Below are 14,930 nucleotides of genomic sequence, written 5' to 3'. Positions count from 1 at the left end.
ATCACTGGTAAAATGCATTTGTTTGATGTACAGCATGTTCAACAGCAGCTTTATATACCCAGCATACCTAAAGGATAGAAATAGCAATTACAGTAATTTTATTCAAATTAGCTGTCTCACATACCTATTATGTTATTAGCAAAGGTTAATTTGAAAAACAAGCAAGCCAGTTGTGTAAGCTTATCTCCCTGACTTCATTGATGCTCAGTTGTGTTTTTTGTTTGAGGGTTTCAAATTAGGGAATGTCCATGAAACAAATAGAGATCCTGAAAATATCTAGACACAAGTCCTGAATTGGTTTAAATGCACATAAAAATACACATAAATACACATAAATCAATAAATCTAATAAATCTAATAAATCTAATGAATCTAATGAATCTATTATCATGGCAAAAGAAGAATTACATCTACTTCAGAGCAATGCTGGTATTTTTGGCTTACTACATGTGAGCATAAAATGTGCAAAATAACAAAACTGGTGATAAATTTGCCAGGACTTCATGGGTCACTGTGCAAGCAACAGCCCCAGGTCCACCCAGGAGAGCTGACCAAAGCACAGTGCTGAACCAGCCCTCAGCTCTGGAATTACCTCAGTTGACATGGAAATACCTTACTAAGGACAGGCAGTGCAGAGTTCACAAAGGGAGCGTACAGGAGATAATCCCTCTTCAACTGGTGTCACTTTAGGGTGCAGATTCAAAAGGCAACACAATGGAGATAATTCACTTTTGAGACTAGTGGTTTTTGTTTTTACAAATAAAAGCTGAACACATAAGAAACCACAAAGCCTCACTGAAGAGGTGAAGAGGGGGCAGAAGATTTGAGCAGCAACATTCACAAGAAATTCTTATGAGTCTGATAAACGACACTTGTTTACACAACACTGTAGAAAATTGAGAATGGAGTGCACAAATGACAGTCTAAAAATGTTATTTTTCATTTGGGTCAAGATCTATCTTTTTCCTCTCCTAAAATTTTAACATTAAATCATGGAAAAGAACAGCCACAGAAAAAAAAATAGAGCATGTGAACTTTTCTTTGAATTGAAAACATAAATGTAATCTGTTCATGACTTTGCAGTATTTTTTCAGGAACACTAACTGCAAAAGCTGAATATCATCAGATATTTTATTGTAGTAAACATCTGCTGCTCCTGGATATAGATATGTAGTCAAGGGAGCACTTGAAAAGGAGTAAGAAATGCCAGGTACACTCGTTACTGAAAAATAATGTTCAAACCAGGATCCCCTTTGCTTTTTTCATTAGGACCAAGAGTTTATGAGGTTATGCAGGCATTAGTGGCAACACTGATTTATTGCATCTCCAAATTAAGACCACACCTTCAAATCCTTTCATCGAATCCAATCCAACAGACTGTTCATGTTAGGTAAGGCATATTGAAAGAACAATGCAGTGTTAAGCTCACAAAAAAATTCTAGCCAAAGCCATAATTTCCAGCAGCAGATACTAATGTTTGTTTTGGGATCCAGTCAATTGATTAAATACTGGACTTCCAAAAAACACAGAACTGCAAAGGAGTGCAAGGCAGGTTCCAAACCAAGGCTCCTGCAAGGAGATACATCCACACAGCACATTGTTTTTCTAAGCACACACAGTAAACCTAGGTCCAGAATTCGCCTATGCATGGCACAGAGCCAGGGCTAATACGTCCTGCCTTTCAGCACAGTCTGTTATCTCAGACTTGGTGCCAAACTGACAGGGCTGTACAGCAGGTTTTGGGGCAGCCCCTGTGCCACGGGAGGTTTAGGCTGGATATCAGGAAATACACCTTCGCTGAAAGGGTGGTCAGGCATTGGCATAGGCTCCTTAGGAAAGTAGGGGAGCCACCATCTCTAGAAATGTTCAAAATACACATGAATGTGGCATTTGGAGATGTGGTTTGGTGGGTGAACATGGTGGTGCTGGGTTAGTGGTTGGACTTGATAATCTTAGAGGTCTTCAACCTCAACAATTCTACGATTTTGAAAGTCCTGTCTCTTCTGTCTCTCTACAAGTAGACTTCTCCCCCTCAAAATTTTGAAGCCTATTTCATCATAGCGATGGCAAGCAAACTGTTATCACTGGACACTCCACATTTAGCACATCCCTCCCCTCTATCAGATGAGTTTCCCTCTGCCTATGCAACCTTTATCACTGGGTGCAAACTTCCTTTGTGCTTGACATTCCTGCCACAGAAAGAGTGGTTCTGATGGCAACATTGTGTGATACATCAAGATAGGACCACTGCAGCTTCAGATGCAGGGCTGTTGCTTCTTCTCATCCTGTGCAAACAGAGGCAAATTTCTCAAAATGCTCCTTTAAATATTCCCCAGTTCTGTGTTAATTACTGAGTTTTACTAATTTAACCAGAATCAGTGTTGGTTACAAATGAAACAGGCAAGTCCTTACCCTCAACAGCCAGTGAGACAATGCCTTGTGTGTCCTCCACCCCATACATGACGTCGCAGCGATAGACTCCAGCATCGCTCGCACGCAACTTCGAGAAGGTCAGCGAGGCATCACCAGTCTCTTCTGAGTTGGTTGGTACAGACACTCTGTCCTTGTAGCTCTGACCTATCTTGATGTTGCCATTCTGGGCCACCAGGACAGTGGTTTCTTTTGCATCTTTCCCGCTTTTATCCAATTCCACCTTTGACCACTTGATCCGGAGGTACTCGGCTGCGTAGCTGGAGGCTATGGTGGGGGTGGTTGAGAAGAAGCATGGTAGCACTGAAGTCCCAGCGAGAGAACCCTTTACCATGGTTTTTTTTTCTGCTTTAACTAGGAAAAAGAGAGAGAGGGGAGAGAGAACAGAGAAATAATGTAAGTGAAATGGCAAATTGAGAAACAGATACATTTCGTTGTTATTTAATAGTTTGCTTGCACAAGGTCTGAAACATCTGAACCTTAGCTAATTTGATTGGTTAAGATAAGCTAAAAAAAGTGTTTTTACCAACCTTGGGCTGCTGCTGGAGCCCTTTTCTCTTTGGGCAAATTTAATTCTGGTTTATTTTCTCCATTTGTTACAGTCACCAAGTTATTGACCTTCAGAAACTGGTCTGAAATTTCAGGTGACAGATGAACTGCATTCTTCAATTGACAGGAAGAAGACCACTTTGAGTGAAAGATGATGAGTTATCTCTCACCTACTGCTGACCAAAACAATACATATATGAGAGCTTACTGATGTTTACACCTTGCCTTTCCTCACAGCAGCTTGTTCATGTGCTCCTGTCCTCAGAGGAAAGCATAGTCCATGACTTTGCCCACATGATAACCTTCACTCCTCTATTCTTCCAGGAGTTACTCTTTTTATTGCAGACATGATGAAACAAAAGCCTTTTCAATGAGATTCCCCAAAACAGTCACTCTTTCAAAGTTGTTTCCTTGTAGCCTCAGGAGCTTTAACACACTGCAGAAATTAATTAGTTCAGAATGTCCCTGCTTGGCTTAGACTTGACATGATAGGACCTTTATCATTTTTATGACATCTCCAGCTGCAAACATTTTGCGAACACTTCCATCTGACAATATCCTGAGGGAGAAGTTGAGTACTGTTCATCCAACCTGCACACAGCAATTGGAGAGAGGACTTCTGATGGATTTATTTTTTATGTGCTGTTATTTCATCATACATGGTGGCTTAGTGAACATTAAAAGCTGATGCACAACAGAATCTATTTCACTTCTTTCATTGTCCTGCACTCTAACATTTTTTGGAAGGTGGAACTTGGTCATCATTTTGGTGAACTTGGAGCCATAAAGTTTAGAAGTATAATAAATTAATATACTGGACACCAACAAAGTGATACATGAAGTAGGAGACAGCACCACATGAAAATTATCCAGCTATTTATCCATAATAAAAATATAATCTCTCCATCTCTCTATAAAGAGTAGGGGACTAGGGGAGGAAGGGAAATTAAAGAAGAGGAAAAGAGAAAGAGAATGAAGAGATTTTTTATCTTTCTTTAAAAGGAAGGGGGAAAAAAGAGAAGAAAACAGGAAAATTGCTCATTAAGTTGATTATTTTAAGAGAGACAGACTACTTTTTACAGGATAAATACAGTATTATCTAAAAAGTTCAATAAAAGAATCAGCAGCTTGATGTCTAAGCATTTTAATAATAAAGCACTAGCTAGAAAAACAGCAAAATTAACTGATACAGGGAGTCCCCAGAATTCTGAATGGAAGTTCTCAGGTCCTTTCTGTCCAGCCCCCTAACTAGAATTCCTTGGGAATGCAATTCAGACAGAGTCAAGATGATGCCATTAAAACTCATTAGATCAGAGACCTTTTATATCACCCTTAATTTCTTGAAACTTCCCTGAGTTACAGTAGGTTAAAGATAAAGAAGCAGAATGACTTCTCAGTTCTATCAGTTGTGATGGAATTATTGCCAAATTTCACAGGTGGAAGATTAAAATCAGTCTCGAAATATTTAGTATTTATTATGATCTCTTATCATCCGTAGACAGTACAGAAACTTTCTTCTTAAATGAAGAATGACCTAGTTATAATTATTCTGATTGATGGAATTTTAACAAACATTTGAGAGCACTGTTTTTGATTATGAGTGATCTGCAATATCAGCACTGCACCCTGAGGAAATTTCCTCTCTTTAAAACCTTCATATCAGCTAACTGGAACCCTTGGCAAATAACACATATCATAATGATATGTAAACTAGATCCAGCCTAAAATGTGTTACATCCCAAAACAGGAGACTGTAGCTACAGACACATCTCTCTAACTCCAGAAAGCACCACAGAAAAAGACTATTTGTTTTGACAAGAGGAGGGAAGAAAGAGAAGAAGGAAGAGAAGAATGAGAAGGAAAAGGAGGAGAAGGGGAAAGAAGGAGAAGCAGAAGCTTTTCCCTATTAAAAAAAAAAAATTTGTCTGATATGGTATCTGAAATGTAAGATTAGTCATCCACTATCAATGGTATGTGATAGACTGTTTCTTAGAAGGAATATGGAGGGCAAAAATATGACCAAAACATAGGTAACTCTTTGTAAATTGGAGCACAAGCTCAGAAAAATCAATTATTTGCCAACACTGTGTTCATAACAAGTTTCCACCTCATGTAGGACCTAGAATACTTGTGACATCTGTATTCCCAAGAAGAGAATGGTTTTGAAATAACTTTGCTTGCTGGCAATTAATACAAGCATTTTCCTCAGCTGCTGACTAGTCTGTATCGCTCAGGCATAATTAATTTATTAGGGAAAATGCACAGACATTAAGGAAATAAACCCACAGCTAAACCCAAATTACCTGGCCACAACATTTATTTTGGCAGAACTCCCAGAAAAGTAAATGAGGGAGTTGTACAAGATGGTGGGACCAGAGCTGGTGCAGTTGTATTTTGGGCAGATCCTGGAGGTAATGTGCCTGACACATTGGGGATTTTTGTTGTCATGCTACCGTAGTTCCTCCCAGTCCACTATTCCAGCTGCAAAGTCAACTCATCCTACCGATGACACATAACTTTATAATTTCCTTTAGAGGTGGAATCAAGGACCTCTTGCTTGAGGACAAAGCCTCTTTCTCTAGAATTTGTACATTTCTTCTGTGGTATTACAAAATTCTTAAAGTGTGAATCCAAGGAGATAAAAAAAATTACAGAATTCTGCCCTTCTGTTTCACATCAACCATAATGACCAGACTAGTAGGTCTGCAACGGACAAAGAGTCTGAAGAAAAGAATGCCCTACATGAGAAGTGGTTTTCTTTCATAATTAAGCTTAATGGAACAGAATGTTGCTACTGACTATGCAGACAAATTCCACATGCTTAAAGAATAAAAGATACCATTTATTTTTAGCTAAATTTATGAGAAAAAAAATTGCATCTCATTTTTCAGTTCATCAACAACCTGCCTAGACATATGGTATATTGCCCTGCCTAGCAGGAGCGATAGAAAGGATCAACAAAATTATGTATTTTCTAATGTATTTCTAATCCAACCATTAACACTGAGCCTAAAAGAAGTATTTTCATTAACTACAAGGCTCCTAATGAAGATAATGATGAATTAAATTGAGTGCACCACTTACACAAGCTTATATGAAATTCTGACAGTAGAAGTAAGGGATTGAGGCCCAGTGTAAACCCTTAGGGAATATTTTACTTGTTGGTTTGTTGTCTGAACAAGAAGAATAAGAGAAGGAGGCATAGAGTAATGGAGAATTACTTTTATAGTCTGCAGGAAAGTCACAAGAAGTGAGGCAAATGTAAATCTTAGCTGCAGAATTCAGCATAACATATGCAGACGTTACAGGCATAAACACATGTAGTTTATAGCACCTAAAACATAAACATGATCACACAAACTGATGTTTACACTGACATGTTATTTATATACTTCTGAAAGAATGTACCACACACTACAATCTAGGGGGTTTCTGCTGCCTTCTGGGTTACAAAGCTTTCACAAAAGGGTGCTCATCCATGGCATGACAAAGAGACACTTAAAACAGGTAAGGAAAGCTCCAGCGCTGATTATAATCACAATGTCCAATTTGTAAACTACAATAGCCTAACACTAGTTCAAAGTGAGTAAGTGCCATACTAGCAGCAGGCATAAACCTTGATGGTGAACTTCTGTCATTAGTCCTTCACCTGTACCTGAGCAAAAAAAGGTCTCGCAGAGGGACAGTCATGGAACCTAGAACCTTAAAACCCATTTCCTGCTGCCTCCTGACACATATCTGAGAATTCAAAGTCTTAAAGAAGCCATGCAAGGCCATTCACAATCTCAAAGGAAAAGCACTTTTGTTGCTACATAAAATCTAAGGACAGCCCTGTGCAAACACTGCAGGTATTTATGAATGTGACCATTCACAAAGATGAGGGTGAAAAACAAAGACAGGAATAGTGGTGAGCGATGGGAATTTGTGTCTCATGAAAGATTTCAAGGCTTCAATTTTATTTTCAAATTCAGGATTTGAAAAAAAGAGGTTGAAACTCAAGATGTCTAGCACTTCAAAATGCTGAGATGCATTTTATTTTTAGAGTATTTTCAAACAAAAGAAACAGCAGCATACCCCAAAATTGTATGAGTCTTCTAACACTCATCCTTAAAAATAGTATTACACAAAATGACTGACATTTCTGCAAAAGAGAAGGATGAGAGTCGATCCCAGAGACTCTTTGGGACCATGAATTGGATGAATTCATGGAAAAGGAAATTTTTTTTCTCTATGTGTTCCTTGACATGGCCATACTTTGAATTTGTGTAAGTCTCTCTATGGTAAAAGAATAGTCTTCAACTTCAAAAATAAACCCACACAGTTCACAGTATGTTCTAGGAAAATCAGGGTCAAAAATTCTCTCAAAAATGTTGGGCAAATAAGGATGGGTCACAACCTGGTTTACATTCTGAAGAAGTCCTTACTGGGACACTCATCTAGAACTTTCTTAAGGACCAAAAATTCTACTCTGGAGATAACAGGAGCCTTTAAGAGACAATAAAAAGTGGAGTAGGTCAGGGGACATCAAGAGATGCCATGCCATTCCAGGGATGGAGAATTCACAACTTCTCTGGGTGACCTGTGCCACTGTCTCACCACCCTTACTGTAAAAAATTTCTTCCTTATATCCAATCTAAACCTATTCTCTTCCAGTTTAAAACTGTTGTCCCTTGTCCTGCTCTGGTAAGAAACCTGCCTGAGATAAAAATCAACTTTTTTTTTTTTTTACTTGGCTGCACTAAGCATAACAGTATTCTCCTTTATCTTTCAGAACAGCCTAAAGACTTTGCTAACAACAGTGTTCAAGCTGGGCAGGTTAAAAAAAAAAAAAAAAAAAAAAAAATTGATTTTCCCAAAGGCCAAATTCAGTTTGAGGAGTTGCTGGAAAAAAAGAGGAAAAGAAAATAAAGAAAGATCTTGCTTTGAAACTTGGGAAATTTGTTATCCTGTGAGCCTGCAGCAGCTGTAGGGATGTTGTCCTTTCAAATAACCATGGCAACCACACATGAGTACACACTCTAGTTCTAGCACGTAATTGCCAGGAGAAGTAGTAAGGGCTCCTTCCTTTCTACCCAAACTGCAGACCTGCAGCTGCCCTGACACATCCTTGCTCCAGATCCCAGCAGCCAAGTCCTGGGAAACACCCCACCAGTTGGACCACTAAACTGATTTTAATGAATGGTTCTGTGTACAACAGACTTACCTTTAGGTAGCATATATGTTATAACTAAGGTAGAGCATATCCATAAGATACTTTTTATACTTAACAACATCTTGACCTAGAAATAAAGAACAAAAGGATAAGTTGTTAGTGTTGCATTGTGCTCTTAACAAGTTTGTAACTCAGTATATCAGTGTTTGTCACTGATATCAGAAGCAGTCCTTCCTGCTTCCATGGTGTCTCCATTTAATAATTTATGGTGGAAATTTGTTATAATGATGATGTGTCCCCACAGAATGCAGATCCATGATGAGTTTCAGGTGACTGAGTCCAGAAGGATACTCAGACACATCAGTTCCCTTCGAGTTTGCTTCTCATTCCCTTTACAGGCTCCACCTTTAACAGCTGAAGAGTTCTCCATATGCACACAACAATAAATTGCATGTTTATAACAGTATTTCTCCATTTCTATTTCAGTCCATAGTTACACACACCAGATCCGTAAACCTCTCAAAAATTACAAAAGCATGCTGACAAAAGCATTACAAACCCCCACAAACACCAACTATTAAGGGTTTATAAAAAGTCCCTCATCCATACAGTTACACACAGATACCATCTAGACATCAGAAAAAATAACTTTCAGCAGCAGTTTTCTGAACCCTGCCACTGAAAAAGTTCTATCACAAAACTCTGATAATTGCTGTTAAAATATGCTACTTGGGTTCCTCACTTGGTCAAGTAGCCTGACAGTTTTCTCCTGTCCAAGAGAGATTACTCAAAGTTGAGCTGCTCTAAGAATCAGTGTAGCAGAGATTTATAAAACAGAGATATGTCTGTGTTATAACTATGGAACCTGCACTACACAAAAGTATAATGTAAAACATTAACACATTGAAAAACCTTCAAAAGTGATACTGAAGATGACAGCAAGACACACAGAGAGACATCTCCAGAAAACTGCTGATGACATGTTCAACCTCAGGATAGTTCTCTCCACAGCTCACAGCTTCACATACTCTCCACAGCTCACATACTTCACACGAGTCTGTGTGAGCTGCTTTATATCCTGCAACATCTGAGCAGTTCAGAAAAGACACAAAACATCCCAAACTAAGCCTTTCCAGCGAGCCAAGCTAAAAATTCCCACCCAACAGGGCTGAAAACCCCAAAGACCTTCATTCCCTATACATGGATGGCAAGAGCCAGATGACTGCACTAGGAAACATGTGCTGCAACCTATTCCCAGGGCGTGGAGGAAGAAATGCAGCTGCTTTCCACAGAGCTGGCTGTGCGCTGCCAAGGACACCCCATCTCTGCCTCAGTCATTCAGGAGGGCTGAGTGTACAGTGTGATATCACTTATTTTGCAACACGAACTTCATAGAATTTGCTCTTCCCATGCCAAACAAGAACCAGGGACATCTTTGACTTTATTCGGTTTAAGCCCTATCTGCCATAGAACATCTTCTGAAGACCCTAACACACAACCCCAACACCACCCAGACAGTGTTTCATCTCTCCGTACACTTAAACAAGCCAAGCTGCATGTGAAGAAAACAAAAGTGGCTATTTAATAGTTAATTTTAAAATTCTATGTTGTGCTCTGATATAAACTCCCTGTAGAAGGTTGCTACGAGCGAGGAGGTTGCACAAAATCAGAGCTGAAGACATTGAAGTCCTTTAAATGCAACAGACTAGCTCTGAAATACAGACAGCCACATGTTTGCTGAGATAAACACTTAAATGATCCTCATTATTACACAACAAATAAAGAACAGAGAGGTCAATCTGAGCCTACATGAACTAGGAGATCATTCAAGCAATGCTTGTATCTTGAAACTGCTAAAAGCTCCAAGCACCAAACCAGTGCCTACAGTAACACAAGCTCTCTGAAGAGAGCACAGAAAGAAGACTAATGGAATTCTCCACCTCCCATGATGGTGGGTGATGGACTTGCCTGCAAGATAACCTGAAAGATCTGGCTCCCATGAAAGCTGAGTGGTTCCAAACCTTCTTTTGAGATTTTCTGTCCCCATCTGCTCCCATGTGTCATACATTGGCCACATGAACAGCAAAAGAAAAAATCCAGAACAGAATGTTTACAAGTTTAGCTTTCCATGTTTACCCACATGCTTTATCTTCCTCTTTCTCCCCACAAGGCCACCTCAACTTTTGGGACAAGAAACTAGGAGAATCAAAGACAATGGCCAAGAAAAAGAATAAAGTATTTTCTTTTTCCTGGACATGGATTGCATGCTGCAACCCCCTCCTGCTGCACTGTCCTGGTTCTGATCTGGAGTTCCTGGGCACCTGGTACATGCCAATGGAAGCCCATTGCCCTCAGAAGCTTGTTGCAATATTGTCACGACACAACTGCTTCCCGGTTTGGCAAGAAGACAAACTATGCTGCTCTGCTCCCAGTCACCAAACACAACGTGCACTCCCACAGTGACGTGTGAAAACAGAGAGGCAACTGTGGAAGGACAATTTTTGAGGTATCCATGGGAACAGAAGAGAGCACTCTTGGCTGTGATGGCTGTAAGCTTTTTACTGAGCAGAGCACGCATTACACCTGCTGCACCAAGAGCTTGGATGGCTCCAAAAAACTGCACTGTTTGAGAATCGAGATTAATATGGGACATCTGCCAAAAATCTCTACCTATCTATTGGAACACCACCTCCAGAATTTTTATGAATCTTTCTTATCCTGAAATGTTTACTGGAGCAATGAAAAATCCTGGGGGAATGGTCTGATTTCCAACTCTCAGGCTCAGAAGCGTGTTTCCCACACAAACCTCCACGCCCCAGGGTTGGTTGTCACGCTATGGTCTTTGGTGGGCTCCCATAAATACTTCTGGGTTACCGAGTGCTGTTCACCTACAGCTGCCAGAACTAGATGTGCAGTTACTCCTGCCAGCCTCTCCAAACATGCAGACCATAACAGCAGCACCTCACTCAGTCCCCCAGTGCAGCCCAGCTTAGGGGAAAATGGAGCTCTGCAGACCTGGTGCCAAAAATCCTCCCCAGGAGCCACAGGCAAGGCAGAGGCTGCTGCTTACAGTGTTCCCTTGCAGCTTCCTAAGCAAAATCCCTGCTCTAAAACTGGTTTGTGTTTCCCATTCCTGCACTCTACAGCTCACAGAAGTCTGCTGTCTGACTGCCATACTGCCCTAGAGTCCACTGCAATTAGCCAAAATCCTTCTAAACATACCTTTTTCCACAGGCATTTTCCCCCCGCCCTGGTGTCACTACATCCAGAGCAAAATAAATCCATAGCACTATGAGAAAATCTTGCCAGCTAAAGCTGCAAGACTTGAGTAAGTGTTTAATTTCCACCTTCTGTTAAAAAAAAGTATCTCACTTAACATGACCAAACTTGGTTTGCCTGCTGAGTAGTTTCCAACAGGACTGATCCATTTTATTAGAAGCTACCATGGACACATGGATCTACAGTGGGAATTTGCACTGCATTTTTAAATGGGATGCAACCCTGAGCGCAGCATCTTTTAACGAAAAGATGCTGAAATCCTTGTCAAACTTCACATCTTTAAAAACTTGCGGTGGGGGTTCTCTCTGAGGGGACAGAGCACGGCTCCTATTTTTGCAGGCACTGCTACCTTCCCTTACTACAGTAAAAACTCATAGGAGCAGTAAGTTCTGACCAAATTCCAGGTTGTGTTTAGTTTACAGTGTAAGCTTGATCTCACACCAATGCTATTTTAATTTAACCAGATGGGAGAACATCATGTCTCTTTTTCTGTTTAAAACTCCAGATTCAGAAAGACAGTGAATTGTTCTGGTGTGGAACAGACTAAAGTTCACCATCCAAAAACTACTCCCATTTTCTCTGAAGCTGGGACAATGAGGAATTAACTGCTTTGATACAGGTAACATTGTCTCTGAAGCCTGCAACTCCTCAGGTCACACTAAAGTTGATTCAGCACATGCTCCACAGCTGCATTGTGAATGCTGGACGTGTTCCTTAAACACATAAAAAGCAGCCTCTGCCCATTGACTGTCATAGTGAAAGTCAGCAGGACATAAAAAACTAAAAGAAGTAAAAATATGAGGGAGGAGCCCAACAGAACCTGGTGCTGGAGAAGTGAAGGAAGGTTGCTGCTCATACTAAGGGGTAAACCATCAAATTACAACTTCCCAGTGGAACCCCAATAAGCTGGAAATGATCAGAATAACTCTTGCTACCTCCCAAGCTCTGAAACCTTCACAGCTGCCATCCTTTCTCAAACATGCCCACATTCTGAACTTTCTTTTGCTTCTGCTTCCCTTTGATCCTTTTACACTGCTTGACTGTTTATTGCTGACATGTATCCACCCCACCGTCAGTACTGCTTAATTAACTTTGCCAGTTTCACTATGTCTATGCCACATGATTAATTAGTCCGCTGTGCTGCCACATGGTGTATTGGCCTGCATCTGATTCATCAGCAACCTCTGCTTGGCCTGTTACCACTTGGAAAGGTCCTCCTAAAGCCTTGCACAATGTCCTGGGGGCTACTGCATTATCCCTTCCTCACCACCTCCTGCAGCAGGGGGAACTCTTCCACACTGAAGCCTCACTGGACACAGTGCTGCCTCTAGCCTGGGGCACAGATAGGAAAAGTGAGCAGAGCACAGCGTGTTCTAGTGTTCCTCGCTGTGGCAGTGCTGCCTCAGGACACCCCTCCCAGACCCGAGCTCATTTATGCCAGAAGTGGCTCCAGGTTCTGGCACAGCCATGCAGAGACGTGGTGGAAAACTGCCAGAGGTAATGCCAAGAGTGATGACCCAGAGTCTGGGAGCTTGTAAAGTAGCTATGAGCACACCCTGCTCCTCCCAGTACCACCCCAGTGCCAGCTCCACCTTTGCACTCTGGTTTTCCAGAATCATTGAATATCCTGAGCTGCACCCACAAGGATCATTGATTCTCACTTCTGGTCCTGCACAGGACACCCCAAGAATCCCACTGTGTCCCTGAGAGCATTGTCCAAACGCTCCTTTGAGCTCTGGCAGCCTTGGGGTCAGGACTACTGCCCTGGGGAGCCTGTTCCAGAAGAGCTGCAGACATCCCCTACCCACCTATCCTGAGCAGGCACATTGATGAAGGGAGCAAGAGGTGTAGCCGTGGATAAATAACGCAAATGTGCTGCTTGTGGCATCCTCAAGTGTGACTCTGTGCCACCATCACAGGGGCTCAGTGCCAAGACCAGCCTATGGGCTGGGTGAGAGGCTCCTCAGTGATTCCTGGGCTCCATCCAGCACCAGTGCTGAACTCAAGGAAGGTCGAGGGTGCCCTCACTCTGCTACACCTTCTCCACAGCCCCAGTCCCATCTGATGGCACTGAGGGGCCACCTGGAGCTGGGAAAGACCCCCGTCCCACCTCACTGTCAAACACAGCCCATCAGGCACTACCAGCTCCCCTGTCATAGAATTACTGAATAGTTTTAGTTGGAAGGGACCTCAAAGATCATCTCATTCTACCCCGTGCCCTGGATAGAGACGCTTTCCACTGTCCCAGGTTGCTCCAAGAGCTGTCCAACCTGGCCTTGGACACTTTCAGGGATAGGGCACCCACAGCTACTCTGGGCAACCTGTACGAGGGCCTCACCAGCCTCACAGGGAAGAATTCATTCCCAATATCCCATCTAACCCTGCCCTCTATCAGTTGAAGCCATTCCCCCTAGTTGTGTTAATCTCTCCATGTTGCCTGTAGCCCCTTCAGGCACTGTAAGGCCACAATTAGGTCACCCCATATCCTTCTCTTCTCCAGGCTGAACAGTCCCAATTCTCTCACAGCAGAGCTGCTCCATTCCTCTGATTGTCTTAGTGCCTCCTCTAGGCTCGCTCCAACAGATCCATGTCACTTTTTGTGCCAAGAACCCCAGAGCTGGATGGGGAATGTGAGGAACAGACCAAAACAGCACAGCCACGTTTCTTTTTTTTTTTTTTTTTTTTTTTTTTTTTTTTTTTTTTTTTTTTTTTTTTTTTTTTTTTTTTTTTTTTTTTTTTTTTTTTTTTTTTTTTTTTTTTTTTTTTTTTTTTTTTTTTTTTTTTTTTTTTTTTTTTTTTTTTTTTTTTTTTTTTTTTTTTTTTTTTTTTTTTTTTTTTTATTATTGTTGTTCGAGGGTGTTTCTTTTTAAATTATTTTATTACGATGATGATTTGGGGTTTGGAGTTCTTTTTCGGGGGGACGGGGGGGATTTTGCCCTTACGATGAGGAGCCCGGAGCCCTTGGGCGGGAAAGCAGCGGCGGCCGCAATGCCGCCATTGCCGCCGGGGGGCGCCGCGGTGCCGCCACCACGCCCGCCCTGTTCCCCGACAGCGGCCGCGCCCCCAAACCAGGACCCCCAGACCCCCAAACCCGGGACACCTAAAACCAGGACCCCCCAAACCGGCCCCGGGGACACCCCAAAGTCCAGCCCTGTCACAACCGACCCCTGCCCCACCTGCGCCCCCAGCGGGCGGCAGCACCGGGCCCGCCCCGTCCCGCGCCCCGCCGGCCTCTCCCGCTCCTCATGAGGGAGCAGGAAACTTCCTCTTTCGCTCCGGCTTTTTTAAGGAAATATATATTAAAAAAAAAAAAAAAAAAAAAGAGAGAGAGAGAGAGAGAGAAGCCTGCACCCACCCGACACTTATACTCTCCCATCCTGGGATGGGTCTCAAAGCTCATGTCTAAATTGAAAAAGGGAAATAGGGGAGAAGAGAAAGAAGGAAGAGGAAGAAGGAGGAGGGAAAGGGTAAAAAAAAGGGTGGAAAAGAATAAAAGGGGGGGAAAGGGAAAACAGGGAGG

At 42.0% G+C, this 14,930-nt stretch overlaps 1 protein-coding gene across 4 annotated transcripts in view; it reads right to left on the bottom strand.

Annotated features, from left to right (window-relative positions):
- VCAN (versican) overlaps positions 1-14,930 on the bottom strand; it is a 97,451-nt gene that overhangs the window by 78,683 nt on the left and 3,838 nt on the right. For all 4 annotated transcript variants that reach the window (XM_027881263.1, XM_027881257.1, XM_027881272.1 and 1 more), the window contains 2 exons: positions 8,183-8,258; positions 2,413-2,784 (listed from right to left, as the gene is read on the bottom strand). In XM_027881263.1, coding sequence (XP_027737064.1) covers positions 2,413-2,784; positions 8,183-8,252 — 442 coding nt within the window. In that variant the 5' untranslated portion in view covers positions 8,253-8,258. The remainder of the gene's footprint in view (positions 1-2,412; positions 2,785-8,182; positions 8,259-14,930) is intronic.

Source organism: Empidonax traillii, unplaced genomic scaffold, assembly GCF_003031625.1.
Source record: "Empidonax traillii isolate 1590-97213 ecotype Southwest subspecies unplaced genomic scaffold, ASM303162v1 scaffold6:size4315531, whole genome shotgun sequence".
Classification (NCBI taxonomy): domain Eukaryota; kingdom Metazoa; phylum Chordata; class Aves; order Passeriformes; family Tyrannidae; genus Empidonax; species Empidonax traillii.
Note: the sequence above shows the minus strand (reverse complement) of the source record. Positions and strands in the feature narration are given on the sequence as shown.